Source organism: Dryas octopetala, chromosome 5 (assembly GCF_963921425.1).
Source record: "Dryas octopetala chromosome 5, drDryOcto1.1, whole genome shotgun sequence".
Classification (NCBI taxonomy): domain Eukaryota; kingdom Viridiplantae; phylum Streptophyta; class Magnoliopsida; order Rosales; family Rosaceae; genus Dryas; species Dryas octopetala.
This window is the reverse complement of record NC_141370.1, coordinates 7,735,281-7,757,508: the sequence shown is the minus strand read 5'-3', so window position 1 is coordinate 7,757,508 and position 22,228 is coordinate 7,735,281. Positions and strand designations below refer to the sequence as shown.

At 35.4% G+C, this 22,228-nt stretch overlaps 2 protein-coding genes across 5 annotated transcripts; one reads left to right on the top strand and one right to left on the bottom strand.

The window, feature by feature from the left end:
- Positions 1-808: 808 nt before the first annotated feature.
- On the bottom strand, positions 809-22,228 carry ATH13 (ABC2 homolog 13). 2 transcript variants are annotated; one of them, XM_086245462.1, is made up of 21 exons: positions 21,604-22,228; positions 20,196-20,331; positions 17,199-17,365; positions 16,354-16,474; positions 16,107-16,207; positions 15,565-15,663; positions 13,874-13,984; positions 13,691-13,770; positions 13,523-13,592; positions 12,422-12,495; positions 12,254-12,323; positions 11,997-12,085; positions 11,719-11,843; positions 10,444-10,524; positions 8,347-8,407; positions 8,184-8,238; positions 7,995-8,093; positions 7,801-7,890; positions 7,072-7,131; positions 6,846-6,969; positions 809-1,310 (listed from the first exon to the last, which is right to left on the bottom strand). In XM_086245462.1, the coding sequence occupies exons 1-20, from the start codon at positions 22,087-22,089 to the stop codon at positions 6,853-6,855; spliced, it is 2,292 nt and encodes a 763-aa protein (XP_086101588.1). In that variant the 5' UTR covers positions 22,090-22,228; the 3' UTR covers positions 809-1,310; positions 6,846-6,852. The 2 variants fall into 2 exon arrangements, with proteins under 2 accessions (XP_086101588.1, XP_086101587.1); XM_086245461.1 differs by having other exon boundaries at positions 809-1,321; positions 21,604-22,227.
- On the top strand, positions 1,330-6,831 carry LOC147283938 (uncharacterized). Of its 3 annotated transcripts, XM_086245466.1 has the most exons (6): positions 1,331-2,252; positions 3,309-3,391; positions 3,894-4,063; positions 4,141-4,379; positions 4,769-5,255; positions 5,347-6,831. In XM_086245466.1, exons 3-6 carry the CDS (start codon positions 3,901-3,903, stop codon positions 5,361-5,363), a joined length of 906 nt encoding a protein of 301 aa, XP_086101592.1. In that variant the 5' UTR covers positions 1,331-2,252; positions 3,309-3,391; positions 3,894-3,900; the 3' UTR covers positions 5,364-6,831. The 3 variants fall into 3 exon arrangements, with proteins under 3 accessions (XP_086101589.1, XP_086101591.1, XP_086101592.1); XM_086245463.1 differs by having other exon boundaries at positions 1,330-2,252; positions 4,769-6,831; XM_086245465.1 differs by having other exon boundaries at positions 1,330-3,391; positions 4,769-6,831.

Genomic DNA, 22,228 nt, shown 5'->3' with positions numbered 1-22,228 from the left:
TAGGAAAATCCTAGAGCATGTTTAGTAACAATTTCGCTTTAACTTTAAGTTTTTAAAAAGAAAATGTAAGAGAATAGCGAGAAGAGATATCAAATATGATAGATGTGAGGAATGGAGGAGAAAACATGGAGTGACCCATAATATGAAAACTAAAAGCCAAAAACAATTTCAACTAGTTTGTTACTTTCAGTTTGTGTTTTATGTTTTCTTATTCATTTTTCCCTCACATCTCTCATCTCATCTCACTCCCTTCTTTTTCCTTCTTTTTCACATATTTGCTTTTAATAAAAACAAACTAAAAACTAAAAATATAAATGTTAAGTTGTTAACAAACAGCATGCATGGTTGTTAAAAATATAAATAAATAACAACCATGCATGCTGGTTCACATCCACAAAAGGCACACAGTGCTGGAAGTGGGTGAGTGAAACTGAAACATGCCCATGGCTATTGTCGTTAGCAGCGGTGTCAGCTTGTGAAGGCATAACATACCATACAAGCCACAAAAGAAAAGGACCACTGCATAATTTGGCACTGACGTAACGCCAACCCTTTGAGTATACAACTCTTCCAATAAAAATGCCCAAGAGTCAAGAGAATAAACAAGTAAAAAACACTCCATTTTTGTTTCAGAAAGACGGAAGCAAAACACTGCAAACTTGCTCTGAGCTTTACAACTATTGTCACCAACTCCCTCCAATTGAACAAACAGAAAGCAACTACTATTTTAAACTACAAGACTTATTAATGAACTTGAAGCAATTACCCAAACTTGACCAACTTTTTTATTTATATGATAAGATGCACGTATACAGAATATGTATGAAAACTCTTATTCAATTTTCAATATATAGATGGGTATATATGTATACTTACATATTAGCTTGAAAAATTCAAAAAAAAAAAAAGTTCTACATGATACAACATTATACAACAATTATGCACACATCCCACCAGGCCAATCTCAGCTAGAGGATTGTTACAAGGACCTCTCAATTAGGGCTACAAGCTGCCCTATACAGTCATCAACCTGAAAAATGACGACTCATATTCATTGAACTACATCTGGGAGCATAATTTAGGGACTATTGCAGCAAAATGGCAATGACCAACCTAACCTAACAGAGGAACAAGTCTTAACTGTTGGTAAACTTTGGAAGAACAGCCTGACTGTTCAGCTTCTGGAATATCCATCACAAACTTGCGAGTTGGAATTTCTGGATCATATTGTTGTTAAAAGAACCATAATACACTATTCCCAAGATCCTAATTCTCTTCAGGATCAGAAGGTTGACTTGTAAAACCATGAGCTGGATCTCCACTTCAAATATGCAACAGACCCCAATCAAAAGTTGACAATAGATCAATAGTTCAATACAATATGCAAAACAAACTTTACAGTACATAATCTGAAGAGAACTAAAAAATAAAGGAAAAGACAAAAAACAGCTACAGCATTTCTTGTTTTTCGGCCAGAACAGCTCACTCTACATAAGAATGAGAGGAACACACATGTGCATGTATAGTTGCAATTGCAAATAGCATACACACATGAATTCTTGTACATTAATAGACATTAATAGACCAACTACAAAGAATCTAACCGTTAATGGAGTAGTATTGCCTATTTGGTTTCTCTAAAAATTAACCATATTATATTGCATCCATTACAAAACATGAATTTAAAAAAATGATAGCAATAATATAACAATGACAATAACAATAACAATAACAATAAGGGTCCGTTTGGGAATATGTATTTCAAGAGGTGGATTTGGATTTGGGCTTTTCAAATTCAAATTCACCTGTTTGGGCTTATTTTTAAGTAAGGATTTGGATTTGGCCCAAATCCAAGATAGATTTGAAAGGCCAAAAACCGTGTATTTGAAATCACTTCTCAATGTAGGTATTTGAAATCCTCAGTCTCTAACCCGATCTCACCTCCACACAAACCCAACCGCGCCACCACCTCCAGGCTTCGATCTGCTCATGCCGGCGTCGACGAGCTCCTTCTAGCGTCGGCCACCTCTGTCAGGTTCGACTTCTCCGGCCAGCGTCGACGAGCTCCTTCTAGCGTCGGCCACCTCTGTCGGGTTCGACTTCTCCGGCCAAAAAGTTGTCTCACCACAACCTCAAACTCCGACCTCGCCTCCACACAATCACCACCTCCCAGAATCGATCTGCTCCTGCCAGTGTCGATCAGCTCCATCGGACCAAAGTCATACTCTCATCAACTGAGATGGGACACAAAGGTACTATTCTTATTTCTTCTTAATTTTTCTGATTCAATGTTGGTTGTGCTTCAAATTTAGGGCTAGTTTTCTCTTTTTGTTTATGGTTCTACATGTTTTTTTCTTATGGGGTTTCGTTTTTTTGTGTTGTGGTGCTTTGTATTTCATTTTTGGGTCACTTTTGGCAAAGCTTTGTGTTTGTTCCTTAAGAAATCCATCATTTACTAGCTTGTTTGACTACTATGGTGAGTTGTGTGTATGTGGGTTTTGCCTATTGGACATGAGTTTACGAGTCTGCAATTTCTGGAGCCATCCTAACATCCAGTGTGTCACTAATCACATAGGCTATGCTAAAGTTCACTGCTGCAGCATATGACAAATATTTGAAGGCCATGGGTCCTAGCTAGCTATTTTCCTGCACATTTTACCTGACAGCTAGTCTAGAGAAGCTTATCTCATGGGTCAAAGCGTGTTGAAATTTTGAAATGTTATCTGCTTCTTGGTGATTGAATGAACATCATGCATGGTACATTTTTAATTTTCACTCTTAAATAGTTCAGACCCAGTACGTACTGAATTTCTATTATAAGAAACAGCTGTAAGCAATTGGTGATCCACTGTGTGTCTTTAACAGGTAGAGCATATATGCAGCAGATATATAGTAAGTTTTTTTTTTTTTTTAATAGAATTAGAAGTTAACAGAGGGTTTGCTCACTATGAAATTTGCTCACTAATCACACGAAGTTTCTGGCCCTGCTGCTGTTAATTTTTTATATATGTATACGTAGAGCTTCAGTCCCAAGTATTGTTTGATATCTATCTACACCTACCAAACTAAGCAAAAACGACTTGGCAGCAGAGTTCATTTCTCTCTTTATATAAGTTTGCTTATTAGCTTGGTCAATATAGCATCTAGTAGTGCACAGAGAATTATTAATTAAAATAGTACTCTCGTAGCTGCAGAGCCAGGCCAGAGAAGCTTAATTAAGAGACAACTAGACAAGAGATCAGAAAAATGGAGATATTTTAGTAGTGCAATGAATATACTTAATCAAGCAATCCTTGGTTTTATTTCAGGCTGGGCAAGAATCTTTCAGATCCATCACTAGATCTTACTACAAAGGAGCAGCTGGAGCACTTCTGGTTTATGACATAACCAGGTTGGTGGGTGAGAATTGTATGTGTTTGCGTAGTGGTGTACTTTGTGGTTGTGATTTAGTAGACACATGGTTTTCTTTTTTCTCTTTGCTGTTAAGGGAGCACAAATTTTGTTTTGTTATTATTTTTCAAGTTGTCTTTTTGATCTTTTTATTTTATATTTTGTTTGTGGGACTTTGGAGTTCTTGTGATTAAGCTTAAGTTAGCAGTTGTTAATGATTTGTTGAATGGTATGGACCATTTGCTGGTTCTGCTCAGACTTGGTGCACTAAACTTTCATAAGATCTCCCTGTCACACAAAAACTTTCAATCTTATTTGTTGAAATTGTATTTGTGTATTATGCAATTGTATTTGTTGAAAGTTAGGTGCTTTGGCTGATTCTGGTTGATTTATGTTACTTGTTGATTGCTGTTAGGATATGTGGTGCATGTTACTTGTTGATTGCTTAATAAAAAATTGCTTTAGCATCCAGAATTACAAAATTTTTATTGTTCATTTGTTAGGGCAAATATGAAAAGATTTCTGTCACAAGCTCAAAGTAGTTCCAAGTCACAAGCTCAAAGTAGTTCTAAGTCACAATCCCAATTGGAGGCAAAGTCAAGAAGATACCTCACATGGAACCCACAAATGGATACTGCAATGGCTAAAGCTTTATATGACCAAATGAATGCTGGTAATGAAAACTCTACCCACTGACCCCTATTTTTGTGCTTAATTCCCACTTTTTAACTAACTACAAACTGAATGAAGGTAACAAGGGTGATGGAGATTGGAAACCACAAGCATATCAAGCAGTTGTGGATGAGTTGAATGCAACTTTGCAACTTGGTTTGACAAAGGAGAATGTCAAGAACAGACTTAGAGCTTGGAAGAAACACTATGCTATTGTCACTGACATCAAGAGTCAAAGTGGGCTCACTTGGGACGAAGAAAAAAAGATGGTTCCAATCTCAGCAGAAAATTTGAGTGTTTGGAATGACTATTGTGAGGTATAACTAAAAATTATTGCTATTTTAAATTCTAAGCTTCTTATGCTTTTTCATTTTTCATAAGCTATTTGTTAATTCTCTATGCTTAATTTTGCTAGTCTATCTCTTATTGCTCTTTTAAAACCCTTTTCTCTAAGATAGCAAAATTTTTAATGGACAAAATTGATACATCAATGCTTAGTTTTGTTTCTCTTAACTAGTACAAGTTGCTTATCAGCCTTATTCCAAAAATTAGAGACTTGTTGATACATCAATGCTTAGTTTTGCCATTAGTGACTTGTTGTGTCCTGCACTTTTTATCCTTGGCACCAAAAGAAAAACCAAAGTGGTGAATTGAATGGTGCATTGACTTCATCAATATTATACCTTATTTCCTGTTATTTTTGTAGTCACATCTTGCTGCTCGTGGTTATCAAAACAAGGTTATTGATAATTGGGATGATATTGTGATGTTGTGCGGGAAAGATAGGGCGACTGGTGAAGGGGCAGAAGATGTTGGAAATGCTGAGCACATGATGGAGGCTGAAGAAGAAAATGAAGGTGATTTCATTCCTAACTCCCATACTTCTACACATCCTGCAACTTCAACTTGTGACTCACATCCATATAAGAAAAAGAAAAAAGATCCAGTGGCACAAGCAATTGGTGATGTGGCAAACACCCTAAAGGAGTTTATGGCAAGTCAAGTGACCAAACAACTCAGAGGAGAGGAAGTACATAAAGTGGTTTCAGATATACCAAACCTTAATAGATTGCAAGATTTTAAGGCCGTACGAATATTGATGGCTGGTAATCCAGAAGAGTTTTCACTTTTGAAATCTCTTTCTGATGTCAAAAAGACCGAGTGGGTACGGATGCTTATTTGTCAGTCTGAAGGTAATTTCTCTTCATTATCAATTTTACCTTATTTTATTTTATTTTTTTCATATAAACTATATTAATTAGGTGATTTGAGTGTATTTTTCAGGTATGGGAAACCAATGATTAAAGTGGTAGAAGATGAAGCCCTTGCATGTTTGAAGCTCTTTATGGAAAACATATTAGAACAACATTTCTTTGATGGTGTTGGATCTTTTTGTGAATAATATTTGATATTATTTTTAAACAATATTGTATATGTTTTGGAATCATATGTATGAAGCTCCTATGTGGTTTGAACGATTTGTTATCCTTTTTGAACAATATGTAGTGATTTCTAATATAAAGTACAATTTAAAATGAGTTAGTTTTAAATTTATAGATCATGGGCCTCATTTATAAGCTATCTTTGCAAGCTCATCATATGTTACCATAATGATATATTTAAATTAAAAATTTTCAATTGAAATCCTCATATTTCATTTTTTTTATCCAAACAATAGGATTTGAAATACATGAATTTGAAATACATGAATTTAAAATACATGAATTTGAAATTCAAATCCAAATCCAAATTCTCAATCCAAACGGGCCCTAATAATCATAATCATTAAATTTATCTAGTTGAGCAGAAAAGGTATTTTAGATTCGTGAGCCATTAAGGATTTGTAAAGGTGCAGAAAAATCTGTGCAAAATTATAATGCCTCCAAGATACAAACTGACGTATATGATAGCCTTAAGGGATAACTACTTGTTCCTATGTTGGCTTTGTAAAGATAGATAACCAAGAACCATTGCCATGGCTGATTACCCTTTACAGGTAAGTCCACATGGGTCAAGTCCATACAATCCAGTTAATAATACAAGGAGCTTTGTACCATTCATTAGCATTGTCTTAAAGTCATAACATTTAGTATTTCACCACCTATAGGGTCAGCTCCTAAATCACCATATTGAGTAAATTATATTGCTTATTGAAGCCCATGCAACTTATTCTTTACCGGTTTCAATCATTGATTCTCTTGGAAAACTTCAATGTCCTCCATTTTACTCTAGAGTCTCACATCCCTTCCACAGCATGTGCATGGAGCCCATGTGTCTGTGTACAGCTCCACTAACAAGATAGATACTGCTGACTGTGGAGACCCCAGACAAGTCACTTGATAATTTTTCTCTACACCCTTCTACAGGGTTCAAATGGTTTATCATTAAGGTTAATCACTTCCTACAGTTCTAGAGAGTATTTGAATGGTTTATCATTGAAGTTCAAAAGTTGAAACTACCCTAGCCCATAAAGGTCCTGTTAGTTTTCTGGAAGATTAGTTCATACACAATTGACAATCATTTACTTCTCTTTGGAGTTCATTAGGCAAAGGAACAGCCAAAACTAATGAATATTAGGAGACTTGAATGGATGAAAAGCACAAGTATATTAACACATTCATGCACATTGTGAATATAAATTATCAAGGGTCTAAGTAAAGAGGAAGCTAAACACTTTAATCTTTTTTTTTTTTTTTTGAATTTTGCACATTATCAAACCCTCTCTACCTCAAGGATGAAGAACCAAAAACATACATTACATTAATAGAATAAGCTTCACTTACCAATTTTTTAAGCAGTTCCTGTTATCAACCTCTCCCGCTCATCAAACCTTTTTACCTTTATGATGCCAATGAGAACCTGAAGGCTGAAAACTGCACAAAAGACATATGCTACAATGGCAGGCACCTGAAAAGAAATAGATGGCATCGGAATCAAGCATTAAATAAAATTAGGCACCAAGGAGTCAACGCGATTCCATGAATACTAAAAGTAAATTTGATAGCTTACTCGAATGGAATTAATATACAAGATTGTTGCAAGGTTTATTAGGCTTCCAGCAGCAACTGCCTGCAAATTGGTCAAATTGAAGATCAAATGATGAAGTAGATATTCTTTCATTATAATTATTTCATACATTATTATAGTAAATATGCCAAACCAACAGAAAATTGACACATCCAAAAAATACAAAAAAAACTTAATAGTTTTAGCACTTATGGCATTGGACTTATTAGGTAGAATACTAGAATGTAAAGATTTAAGACTCATAACAAATAACAGTACTATCATGCACAAATAACTGCTTTAAGAAAAAAAAAAAAAAAAAAAAAAAGGAAAAAAAAGTTCATTACCCGCACTGCTGGAAAACCATAACTAAATCACTTAATCATATTTGTTGATAAGAAAAATTTAATGTCATTTAATAATGTTACAAGGAAAATTGTCATTTTGATTTCTAGATATGCTACTCTTATCATCCACATAAAATTCATACACTGGGAAAATGTGTATAAACCATTGAAATGGACTCCTTCGGTGATTGGGGACATGAGGAGGGAAGAGACAAAGCCCAATAAGCATTTAACAAATATCTTTTGTCTATATCTGATGGAACCTCATGCGGGGAAAAACAATTGAATCATAACTTTTTTGTGAGGTTATTATACACCGAAGCAAATTCCCAAGAAGATAAGTATGATGTATAATGGCACTAGGTCATTAGCCTGCTGAACTCACATTTCCTACAGTCTTCTGGACAGTTGCAACTCGCTGGAATGCCCTCTCAGATTCTAAAGTCCGAACTCTAAGCTTCAGATCGCCTTGCTCCTATAAATGAATTAGGGACATCAATCTAGAGCCCACAACTGAAAACCATAACAAAATATTTAAAGCAATCATATTAATAGCGCATAAGAAAAATCAATTGGTACCAATCTTTGGATAATTTCAGCAAGCTTTTCAACTCTGTCAGCCTGTCTAAATAAATTATAGAATGCACGAGACTGCCTGTCCCATCTCGTTTTGATGTCCTGTAACATTTATATGTTTGATTGTAAGAATAACGTTTGTATTAGAAGATTGTAAAATATCACATTATAACAAAAATGGTCCAGCTTTGCCTTTAAAATGACTTCAACTCCAGCTTCACGAAATTTTAGCAATTCCAATGCATAGCTGCAAGGTATAGTGTAAAAGACTTGTCAAAAAAAAGGAAGTAAAACTTGCCAAATCTCAGTTTGATGAAACAATTTGGAAATAATTTTAAGCTAAAACTAAACTCACGGTTTGGCAATCTCAGTAATATCAAATCGAGGATCAAGACCCTTCCCAATGCCATCCAAAACTGCAGAGAGGAAAACGAAAGAAATATAATTTGAGGATGGAATATATGTAAAATATATATTTGTGATGATCCCTGCTAAACAATGCTCACCAACCACTAGATTAAAATCTGACATTTATTAAAAAAGGTACTTGATTGGATAAGAACATGAAGAGTTAGATTTTGATTTCATGGTTGGTGAACGTGGATTTCCTGCTCATCGGTGAAAAAGTAATCAAAATTGTATTATGTTGTGTGTTTATATATATATATATAGTATGTCTCAGACTCTAGAATGGTTAGCCACAATGCGGATTACAGCATCGATCGATCGGCAACTGCAAATTTTATGAATTTTTAAGGTGTAGATTCATCTACACCCGTTCATCTCTTAGATTTTAGGTGTCCAAAACTCAAGAGTTAAAACTTAAAATAAAAGTTCTAAACAACAATTCTACACCCTAAAGTAATCAACCATATTGAGAACAGATAAAAAGTGTCAAAAATTGACAAAATAAAGATGTCGATCGACCTCAATAAGTAAGATTGCGTAAAACTATAACATGTCAATCGATCTGCCTTCCCCACCGATGAATCGGCGAGGTTATGTGCACTGTGGATAACCGCTCTAGAGAATATTTCTATATATAGAGAGCATCTTTCTAATCCAAATGTCGGGAGTTTATCCAAAATCCAGTTCTCCAAATTTAAGTTTTATGAGCAATGCAATGATTTTGGAAACATTGCAGCAATGATTGAAACAGTAAAAGGATGCTCGAAACAGTGGAATGATGATTGAAAAGGCAAGTAAAAGGTGATAATGTAAAAAAAAAAGATTTCATATCATATTTGAACCAATCAGTTAACGAAGTAATAAAATGAAAAGAAAGGAAGGAATGAAGAGTTTTGCATTCCCAACGCAATGTTATTATAGTGGATGACTTAATTCACTTAACAAAACCTGCATACAATGGCTTAAACCCACAGGACCAGTCTTTAGTAAGATCCGGACGTTCAGATATAGAAATGTGTTATACATACAATTATTCTCAGGCCCAGATGCCAATAAGTTATCAACTTCCGGACTTAGCGCCAATCGACCGGTAGATGAGGCCAATCGATCCCTTTTAATAAGATTCAAATGGGATTGCATGTGGGTCCAACCCAAAATGCAATTCAATGATTCAAACTGTCCACTTTTTAGGTCCCCATTCAAAGATCATCCTTAAAAATATCAATTAAATCGGAAATCATTTAGTCATCTCTCTTTGACCAATTAAATAGACAAATATAGTGTTCCTAACAAATACCAAAATGTTCATGGTGATAATTAAATGGTCAAATGACTTCCGATTTTTTCAAGGATGATTCTAAAATGAGAATCTAAACAATAGACATGTTTGGATCATTAGACAACATTGCGGCATGGCCCCAACAATCAGATCCCTTTTGCTTCTTATCAAAAGGGATCCCTCTTAAGAAGGGGACCCAATATATATATATATATATATATATATATATATACAGAGAGAGAGAGAGAGAGAGAGAGAGAGAGAGAGAGCTTATCTTATGGATCCCTTCACAAAGTAAGGGACACATTGTTAGGGTCCACTCCTCAATGTGGTCTCATTATCTGAACCATCCATATTTAGGTTCTCATTAAAGAATCATCTTTACAAAAAGACCAACCAAATCGATAGTCATTGAGCCATTTGATTATATTCATGATCGATTCATTGTTCATACAACATTGTCTTTGTCTATTTATTTGATCAAAATTAGGTGTCCAAGTGGTTTCCAATTTGGCTAATTTTTCTCAAGAATAATCCTTGAATGGAGACCTAATAAATAGATGGTCTAGATCATTGGACCACATTGCAAGGTGGGGTGGCCCCCACAATGTCTCTTCGTAAAAAGTGATGGATCCGTCAAGGTAGTAAGCTCCCTTTGTGTGTGTGTGTGTGTGTACATAAATACATTACATAGCCAATGTCAAATGCATACATAAATACAGGTTTGCCTATAAACAATGTCTCAATCATATTTCTTTATATTACCTGAAAAAGCTCTAACAACAAATGTGAATGTCGCAGGAAATCTGAAGGGTTGGTCTGCCGCAATGGCTAATAAATCTTCCCCTGTTATAAGAATGCAAGGAATGAGTAGCAAGCATCAACATTTACTGCGAACATGTGAAATAACCTATGGGTTGCATCAATTTCAGTGGAAAACTTGCACAACTAATCTCAGATTTGGAAATCCAGGTGCTGAATAGAAAATGGTTACCCTTAATTAGAGTTCAAGCCCAGCCTCAAATTTAATTCATTTAAAAATAGAATTTTTTAGTGCAATCAGGCAAGAAAGCTTGGTGAGTAAACACATCTTACTCATAAGACCCCTGATCAGACATATGAAATTCAAATAGCCTAGGTGGCTGAACTTTCACACATAAACCTAAATATCTAAGGTCATAAGTTCCTTATTTTTTTGGCCAGACTACGCTCATATCTATGTATCTGCAGGGCATCCACATAGATAGGGAAACCCCAGAATATTATTTCAACTTGATCCAAAAAGGAAATAATAAGAATCAAGCCAAAAAAAAAATAGAAAGTACTTGAGATTCAAATTTAAATTCAAAACACAAATAAAATAGAGGATGTGGTGTTTATTAATTAACTAAGTCAATTAATAAAGTATGAGCATCATATTACATGTTAACTTATACATACTAAGACTGAGAAGTCTTTAAAACTATTAGTCAATCCTGGAGATTTTCCTAACTCTGTCAAGTTCAACATGGCATGAATAGGTCCCAGTCTAAATGATCATTGGAAAGCTGATTGATCTTATTTTACTAAATTAAAAAAGAAGCAGGATGTAGAGGTATATAATTCATTTCTCTCTCCAACAGAATGCCTTTAAATTTAAAATAAACTTTTAAGCAAGATTTGACTTAAATTATAAAGCCTGCCATGCTATTGAAAGGTCTGGCCAACTGGGAAAAAAAAAAAAAAAACTCAGCCTCCAAATCTTCTAGTTAGTTGCTAGACTCCAAAAATATAGTCAAGCATAGAACCTTATCATAGATACAAGATTTAAACCAGGTAATTACCAATTGCAGCAAGCCTTTCCTTCTTTAAATTTAAAATAAACTTTTAAGCATGATTTGACTTAAATTATAAAGCCTGCCATGCTATTGATAGGTCTGGCCAACTGGAAAAAAAATAAAAAAACTCAGCCTCCAAATCTTCTAGTTAGTTGCTAGACTCCAAAAATATAGTCACGTATAGAACCTTATCATAAATACAAGATTTAAACCAGGTAATTACCAATTGCAGCCAGCCTTTCCTTCTTTTTCATTATCTTTTCCTCCTTGCTCAATTGTTTTTTAAATCCAAGTTCTGTTGTTGCCTTTTCTCTCTCTTTTCTCTGTGCAGCAAGACGCTCTTCAAAACTGCAAAAGTTTTGAGTATTCAGATTAATTAACAAAAAAAATAGAGAGAAAAAGAAAGAAAGAAAGAACGACTGCAAATTAATTAACAAAAGAGAAAGGGAACCCATGGTAAATTCTAATCAGATTTTCTCTTTTCTTCTCTATCGAAAGCACCTGTTAAGAAAGAACTGTGCTGTTCGTCTGACAGCTGTCATATCTCCAGTAGGCACAAGAACACCCATCTGAATCATTGCCTGAAGAACCTGCACCAGTAGAAATAGTTTCCATCAACAAGTAGATCACAACCATGCATGGGAACCATGATATAATTACTGTAAGCCAAGTGTAAATTTGACTGCCCTGGGCATGAATGTAGGCTACCATGCTTTAAAACTTAAACGGAAAGGAAAAAAACATATAAAATTAAAAACCTTATCTGGATCCTTCTCATAAACTCCATAAAATGTTTCCAGCAAACCTTCTCTAATGTTTGGACTGATACTGCAAGGTAAATATGAAGAATAAATTATAAAATAATAATAAAAGCTAGAGAATTGTTATTGGTGGATTGTATATAGGAAGCACAGTCAAGGAAATACCTTCCCATCATTCCAAAATCATAAAAAATCAACCTTCCACCATTGACATCATCCACAGCAATATTTCCAGGATGCTACATCAAGGAAAAAAAAGTTGCGGTGACACATTAGTGGGGGGACATTAAACACCAGGAAATAAGTAATCAAGAAACATGAAGACCAGGGTTTTCGGTGTGCAACACAAATATTAAACCCTATATATCTGAGTATCAAAAGCAAAAAACCTGGCACTATCGCCACTAGCCTGGAACCCGCACAAAGACAACCACCATCTCAGTCAACAATGAAATCAATATCAATTTTTCCATCACCATACAAGTATTGATACCATAAAATCACCACAACTTCAGTAATTGTGATAAAACCAGGTACAACTTCAACTGCCACCACAGCCGCTGCTTACAACCATCATCAGAACCCCACTTCCTTGCCATTATACACATTAATGCTATGACCCTATACTGCTTTTCTGCTCCACCTTTCTACTTATAGTACTTTTTGCCACTGTCATTATGCCAATAGCACCAAAATTATTCTTGTGAATGCTTTCGTTGTTCACCCCAAAATTGCATGCCACATGGTTTCTAAGTGCCTTTTAATTAGTATGAGCTGAGCTGATGTTTGTGCGACTACAATGCACTGGAGATTTTTTTTTTTTTTAACCTTATCCAGAAGGTGAACCTTCAAAATTTGGTCTCACATGTCTTTCCAACTAAAGCTTTTATGTGCATATGCGAAGTATCTATGCTCATATTCTAGTACAGTAACTTCAACTTCCATAGTCAATCCTTTCGTTGTTTATGCCTAAAAGTGTGTGGAACTTACTTTCTCAGTGCCATCTACTTAGCACAAGCTGAAGTTTGCGCAAATAAAATGCATGGGATGGCTTTTTTCTTTCAAACCTATCCAGAAGGTGAACCTTCAAAACTTGGCATTGCACATCTTTCCAACTAAGGCTTCTATGTGTAGGCAAAGTACCTATTCTCATATTCTGGCACATTAAGCTTCAACTTCCATTGCAATTCCACTTCCATAAGATTCTCTAATGGACATCTAAACATGCTTTAGCACCAAAAATTGAATTAAACAACAAGAACTCACAGGATCAGCATGGAAAAACCCATGAGACAAAATTTGTTCCAAGTATGATTCAACAGCATATCGGCCCAACCTGAGGAAGATGAGATTGATATCAGAAGCATGGACTGATGAAAAGAGGTCACACCTCAACTTGATTTCACCTATGATAAAATAGGAAATTATAATGACCTTTGCCGATCAACACCCAATTGATCTAAAGCTTGTATCTTGTTTATTTTAATCCCTGGGACGTACTCCATTGTCAGAACCTAATAGTAATAGATACAGGAAGTTGAATTTTAGAGAGACAATAATAAAAAAAAACATAAGAATGTTCACCAGCTAAAAATTCAGTAGTGCTAAAGCTTAAACCTGTGGTGTGGTGTATTCCCATACTATTGTTGGGACTTTAACATATTCCATGTTTTTGAAGTTACTTGCAAATAGTTCAGCATTAGCAGCTTCCTTGGTGTAATCAATCTCCTGGAGAACTTCATAATTATTAGCTATCATTTACTAAATAATAATAGGAGAATTGCATCATTTACTAAATAATAATAGGAGACTTGCATCATAAATAATAATAGAGAATTATATTAAACAAAAGCTATCATTTAATAAATAACAATAAACACAATGGTGACACCCCAGCTCATCTATCTTCCCAGAATCTGACTCTCTACCCATTCCCCACAACAAGACAAATGTGTTGAGAAAAATTATCAATTCCCAATGTAATGTATTTCCGAGGACTTCAACCAGAACCTCTTACCACCACATTAGAATCCCACCCGTTAGCATCAAGGCCATATCTACTCCGGATGACTGCATACCCCAATGATTCCCACTCCAAAGAAAATCTCCACAACCACTTCCCTTGCATGCTACATGCCTCTTGATCAAATTTCCCACCCAAAATCCTCCCTTTTTTTCTATTTTGAAAGAAATTTCCAATTCACCAAGTACCCCTCTTTCCATTCTCGTTGGCTCTCCCATTAAAAATATAAATAAATAAAAAAATCCGTCATTCCCTCCTTTTTTACTGCTGTTCCACATTGATTGGACTTCCTTTTTCATCAATATAAGCATTAAGTTTCCCATAAAAAAATATATATAGGACAATTCTCCAATGAGGATACCCTCATTTTAAGAAAAAGTAAGGACACCTTTGTAGGACCACCTCTACAATGTATATTACCAAGTTTCCCATAGTATATATATATCTCCTTACTTGTTGGTATTTTTTACCATACCCAAAAATGACAACAAATTAGACCATGTTATGACTTATGAGACCCCATAGCATTAACCTACTGGTCTATGTGAGGTAATTCTTATCAACTTGATTAATGCTCTGAAACAACCTACGAGGTAATAAGGTTTTGAACCAACAGGATTTTACTTGTTTTGTTAGCATCCTGCTAGTCCCACAGTAACCCTCTCACCAAAATAATGACAGGAAAGAATATGAGGAGTCAGCTAATAGCCAGTAGGGCATCATTTTTTGAGAAGCCTAGACGTTATTGTTGGGCAGGCAGTAAGACATTGTAATTAACTTAAAAGCCTCACCTAACCATTAGGATCTGCAATGTAAATCCGTTGTCATTTCACTTTAAGGGACCACATGCCAGGTAAAATAAATACGCCATTATGTCCTTACTCATGATACAATCGACATTAAATTGCCTTTCCTTGTCTTTGTTGGACTTTGAACCATCTATTTTGACCTCTTTCCTAGATATGTATTATCTAAGTGTCCCTCACATTATTTATTTCTTAAATATTCTTCCATGCCTACCTGCATCCTTACTCACTGATGCCAACATCCTTGAGATATTATTTCAAAATGCATGGTCTGCCTTATTATTTTACGAGTGAATGAGTGATAGGAAATTTATCAAACACCTAAAACAAATAGAGCCCATACATAAGTTGAGGGGGAAACAGAAGTCACAGTGGACGATAGACCTTCACCTACACTTACAAAAATCACAAGATTCATGTGCTTTTTGGCTCACTATTCAGTGCTAAAAGGTTAAAGCAATCAAAGAGGATATCAATACCTGATATAAGACATTTGCACACTCATCATATATAGCAACCCAATCCCTCTTCGCACCATCTGACTTTGGGTCAATCTTCTGAAGATATTCTGCAATTACCTGGAAATAACGACCAATATGTTGATCCTCATCAGAATTTCCATAGCTTTCACAAGATCAGGATAGACCTTGCAAAAGTGAAACATGTGTGTGCAAGCGCACACACAGAAGACAAAACCAAACTGAATAAAGAAAATGTTATAAGATCTAATGATACAGTTAGCATAGGAAATTAAAGTGTCTCAAAGAAAAACATCAAAGGGAATTCGTAAGTTTGGCAGGCCAATGGAAGCAAAATAAACATAAAAAGAAAGTCAACCGTGATCAGATAAATATATGACAACCTAAATTACTCCAAGCATTGCACATGACCATAGTTGAAGTGGCATAGGAAGGGTGGGGTGAGGGTAGATCCTATGTTCAAATCTCCTAGTGAGCAAACAAAACAAAAAAAAATCCAGGCATTTATAATCTAGAATTGTAAGCCAATGTGAGAAACTGACCCTCAGGTTTTTAAGATCAATATTGAAAAGATCCTTGAGTCCAGGCCTCTGTACTTTAACAACAACTTCCTGTCCCTTCAATCTTGCACGGTGGACCTGACCTGCATAAAAGGATAATATCATATTCTGATATTTCATCTCTTATCAAATTCAACTATAACCAAAAAAAAAAAAGAAACAATTAAGCTAGATTCATTTTCTGATTGCACAAATTTTCTCTCAGCCTGTAGAATGAAATCAAGAGTACCCAAACTAGCAGCGGCTATTGGTTCATAGTCAAACCGATCAAAGATATCATTCACAGGAGCTCCAAGCTCTTCTTCAACAATAGATACAGCTGTATCTGATGGAAAAGGAGGAACTTGATCCTGAAATTAAAATGTGATTCAGTTATGCCTTAAGAATCACCATTTTAAAAAAACAACTGAGTTTGTATGAGAAAGGATAAGACAAAAACAAAATTGCCTCTACTTGCACATAGCTGATTGGATGAAATAGTATAATATGGAAAAGGGAAAGAAAATAATAAAATAAAATTAATAGTAAAAAAGTTAGACACCAAGCTCGGTTTTCATGATCTAAAAAAACAAAAACATATCTATGATGTTGATATGTAATTGGCATGCTCAGAGTCAAACGTGTCTTAACTTAACCTATCAGCAGTATACAGTACAAACACATCCAATGATACAATAACATTAAATCCACCAGCCTGAGAAAAATTCAATTTTAGGTTATTATGTACTGAAAATTAAAATGTGATTTCTTCTTCTAAGGTCTTAAAAGTTCTAACTTTCTTTTCAATTGTTGACAAGATAACTTATAAAAACACCTAGGGGGCACAACCTAGGCACACAAACAGCATAGAAGGCTTTATGTTTACCACCTAATAATTCCAGCCTCTTGCATAAACAAATTTCAACATAATAAAAATATAAAAACATTTCAAGTGCAAGGCTTCATGTTCCAACATATCATTGTTGACAAGTTAAGCAGGAAAGTTACAGAATTACAGTTTAGGAGTAGGATATATGCACAGAAGCATACAGTAGATATGCAATCCCAATGACATTGAATTAAAGCATTTCCAACCTGAAGTTCTGACAACTGATCAACATATTCTTGAGCAAGAATGTCCACCCTTGTGGAGAACTGCTGGCCAATTTTGATGAATGTTGGACCCAATCTCAAAATATTCTCCTTTAGCCACTTGGCAAGGGCCTTACGCCTTAAGGCTTTCTTTTCCTCTGTCATTCCCCCTGAACATTTATATCCCTTAAATTAGAGAAAAGTACCAAAAACTACACAGTCCAGCTACCTTAAAAATGCAAAAGTACTCACCTAAGGGACTTAAAATAAGGGATAAGTAAGAGACAATACATCCAGCCCTTGGATTTAACACAAGGGTTGAAATTAATTACATTGAAGTGAAGCCCTTAGATACATTGTCCCTCACTTGTCCCTCAAATTAAGTCCTTTAAATGAGCATTTCTGTTAAAAATGGATGTCTAGCTAAACAATTCTAGAATTCAAGTATGAATCAACACATGCCAATATTTATAGAAGTTTAATTCAAAATTTCCATCATTTTTTTTTATTTTTCACCGATATTTCCACAGATATCGATGAAGACCACCATCTGGAATCATCCACCACAAAATAGCCTCCAAGAACAATTTGTGCCAGAGATCTAAAGTAAGCATTTTCCGCCTCCTCTTTTACACATTATACACCAATGGGGAGATAGACTAACATTAGGCCTACTCCTTTGATGCAATATCTACAGGTTGGTTAGAAAATAAATATCCTCTATGGAACCCCAAGACTAAGCCCATTGGACCAAATCTAACAACAAGCCTTTTTGATCTAAAAATGAAATGCCCATGGTAGTCTAATAATCCGTCAATAAATAAATAAGTCAAGAGTCAATCTAAGAGTTACTGTCAAGGTTTGTTAAGAGTATTTATTTAAGTCAAGTGTTATTAAGAGCCTATTTATTTGGGTCTTAGGAAAATACAATGTCTTTAAGTTTTCTAATAGTCTGCTATTATTTAATAATTCGTTTATATTTAATGAGTCTTTTAATAGTTCTCACATATTTATTGAGTCTTTTAGTAAATCTGGGAGCTCTATTTGAGATCTATAAATAAGGTTATCTCTTGTAAGGCAAATCAGATTTGAATCATTTGATTCAATGAAAATCAAGCGTTGTTGAAGGCTTTGTGCTGTGGTCTCCTCTAACTTTTCCTCTCTCCTCTTTCTACATTCTACATTCTTCTCCATCTCTTTGCTTTCTCTAAAATTACAAATAACGTTATAGGGGTTGAAAATGGGAAGAGAAGACTCGTCAATCAACCTACTAAAATAAGACTTACATAAAATAAGCCTCAAACACTCAATTTACCAAATCCAATCTAATAGCTTTTTACAAAGCATTTTCAATCAAAGAGAATAGCAAAGATGGCTCCCCAACCTCCAAGTCATTCGAATGTCTAAGGAAATCAAAATTCCAGCTTACTGTAAAACAGGAAACACAGACATATTGGCTATTGATACATTATGAAAGTTGGATAGTCTATAAAGACGTGGAAAAGATGCATATAAAATAGACTATCCTATCTTCCGATCTTCCCAAAACCTAATTTGTTCTCCTTTTCCCACCACTACACGGAGATAAGAAGAGAAAGAAGCATCCCCTGTTGAAATGTTTTTCCAAGAACATCAACTCGAGCCTCTAACCACAACATTAGAATCTCACCCATTCACATGTACCCAATACTTGTTTTTTATGACAGAATTCCAGAGGGAATCCCTTATCCAATGAGAATTTTCACAACCACTTCCCAGGGAGAGCCACATTTGATGATCATTTGTGAGGACTCAGACTGAGACAGCAACAAATAGAACAACACCAACAATAGTGTTGAATTATGAGAGTGAATTGACTTTCAAGTTATAGTGGCCAGGGCGAGTCTTCCTACACGGCTGGACGCCCGGCTCTAGACGAAGCTGCAGGGATTACCACCACATCCTCTCCCGATAGACTCGAAGCTCTTCATAGTCCGGCGGGGTAGACAATCTTCTCTCAAAAAGAGACAGCAAAATCTTGCTATATTGCAACACCTTGTAACAATCTCATAATTCCTAATCTAAATCAGGCCAAAGGCACAAATCTTTCCACCTCAAATGTGTTTTTTGAAACAAGATTTTGAGAGCATGCCAGGTCCTTCCAACACTTGGCACTTCTTCTAAAATAAAGTTTCAATAATACAGCTCTGATTAATAATAGATATAGACAAACAACAAAAGGAAAAGTAAAACATGCATAAATTACTCAATTCCTTATATAAGACAACACTACATACTACATGAATCTTTCTATTTGGTAGTGCTTTCAGCTCATTTCCTTTTGATTTGCATCGTCTAATCAAATACCAATGAAGCAGGTCTCTTAAAATCAAACTAGTCTATACAGAGCTAGATGGTGCAAATGGATTCATATTAACAACCCGAATTTTGCTAAGTTGAAATCTATCAGGAATAGATTTGAACTAACTACTGTATAAGTAGCATACTACCAAAACAAGTGAATGGACTGATCGGACCTTCCAAATAGATAATCAAAGAAGGCGATGAAAACCCCAGCACTAGCTCAGGAGGTTTCAGGAACAGAAAAGTTTGGTTTAGTTACATATGGAATGTTCTCAATCGTCAGTTAAATCATGTTCTTTTTATCCATGTCAAGTTGCCAACTCAGATTGTTCCCTACAAAACTCATTTTAGATAGCTATAGGGTTCACGTTGTGCTCGTGTTCATAAAATTGTGCTAATTATCCCCCAATAGCTATAGGGTAAACTGAAGCAGAATATCTTGTTTCTCTTCAATATCCGATAATACATTGTGGAACTAGAAAGCATTTACACATCATGTGGGAAAAAGCCTGTACAATTGTTGTTACATGGGCTTCGCAAGGACTTCCCTGCTTGAAATATTTTCTTACGTTTTGGTTTGTTTCTCACATGAAAAGCAAAAATGATGAGGAATGTGTGTATTTGACTTTTTGAAATTTCACTTTACTGGAGACTAACCTCGATACGTGAACTTTTTAGTGTTCAACCAAGCCTTGAAGATGAATGTTAGAACAAATCCCCATATTTCCAAGGTCCTCTGGATTGTCGAGTAAGTTTTGAATCTACTCCAACGGCCACCAGGTGCAACAGAAACCTGCAAACCATATAGTACCATAATATTGTGGCACACATTGCACATACTACACAACATACAAATGAAGAAACCTACAAAATTGGAAATTTAAGCCATTTTGATATAATATAGCCAACTCAAAATTGTTGCACATAGCTATATAGAGTAAATTCTGCCTCCGCACACGCAATATTATTAGCAATAAAATACTAGAAGCACCTATTTATCATCAAGCATGAATTGGACATCCTAAACAGATCAATGGTCCCTCTTTTCAGAGAAAAAAAAAATAATCCCCTTACTCAAAAGATTTTCCTGAACCATTTTTCTTTCAGTTTCTATCTTCTCTTGTTAAACATGGACCACCCATCCTCATCCCATTTACTGAGCCAGCTTCAGAGTAACTTAGACTACCATTAATGTTATGAATAATATGTAAATGACTGTTGGTTTTATAATATATATTCTTCAAATTTTATATAAAACAATTAAGGGAATCAGCACAAAACAACTGATATAGAAAATGGTAATCTTGGTAACCCTGATGAAAATTAAAAAGAAATAATAATGGAAAAGGATTATGATCTCCAAAATAATGATATGATAAATCTAATGTTACTATGCCATTAGCGCTACCACCACCATAGATTGCTCAATTTTTTTTTCTCCAATGGTCAGCACATCCTACAGCTGCATCTCTTAATACCAACAATTAATGGACACATTGTACATAATTTACTCATCTGTGATTTCATCAGCTAACCTTAGTCCTTGTTGTGGTTGATGTGAGAATATACCAACTTTTGACTACTAAACATTTGCAACCGACTAGTTTTAATAACATGATCCATTAGACGGCTAATAATACTTTCTGTACATCTTTCTTCACTATAACAAGACGTCTCAATCTCAATTTCATTGTGTACTAGCCTCTTCAAACTTCTCTCTATATCTTAAATAGGCTTAATTCCACTTTTGGTCCTTGTAGTTTCAATTGTTCAATTTACAAATCGTTGCAATTGAAGGACAAGTTAACATTGAAACTGCATCTTGATGGCAAAGAATCGGGAACTATAAATTAGAATTCTAGACCACAATTCCAAACCAATTTGTATTTCAACTAACATTCACAAACCTATATCAAAATCTAGCATGTACATTCAAAATCAAAGTTTTCTCACAAACTCCACAGAAATGCTGACTCGAATTCAACGCCAACGAAATGCAACCACACACAACTTGCTTAAAGGCAATCCAAAGGAACTCCAATAAATCAACATCACAGAATCATACCTCAACTTTTCCTTGCCCGCTTCGCTTAAACCATGCATCTTCCTTACCAATTTCCTCAATCTTCTTCATCCTCCCTTCCTCCTTCGACTCCGAAACTTCAACCTCTGCTACCACTTCCGCTGCCACGCCATTCCCATTCACATACTTCACCAAGCTCCCGTTCTCACTCTCTATCCCACTCACACTGCCATTTGAGTACTTCTTGGCCGAGCCATTGCTCCCGAAACCGCTACCACTATTACCAAGAGTAGCTCCATTACCACTCAACTCCACACCATTCACTTTCTTGATCAATTTGGCTTCCCTCTCTTCAACTACAAGGCCTTCCTCTTTCACCGCTCTGATTCGGGATCGAAGACCGTACCTAGAGTATCCGGAGAGGGAGAATTTAGAGAGAGAAACTCTAGAAACAAAAAGGCGGCGTCTGGAAGTGGTGTGTGGTGAGAGAAAGGTGAGTTCCGGTATAGGTAGAGAACAGGCAGCCATTATTGGAAAGAATCGTGAAATTTGTTCAAACCCTAAACCCCAATTTTCATGGCCGCAGAGAGAGTGAGAGAGAGAGAGAGAGAGAGAGAGAGAGAGATGTTGAAGAAGATGAAGAAGAGGAAGACAGAAAGTCTGTTGA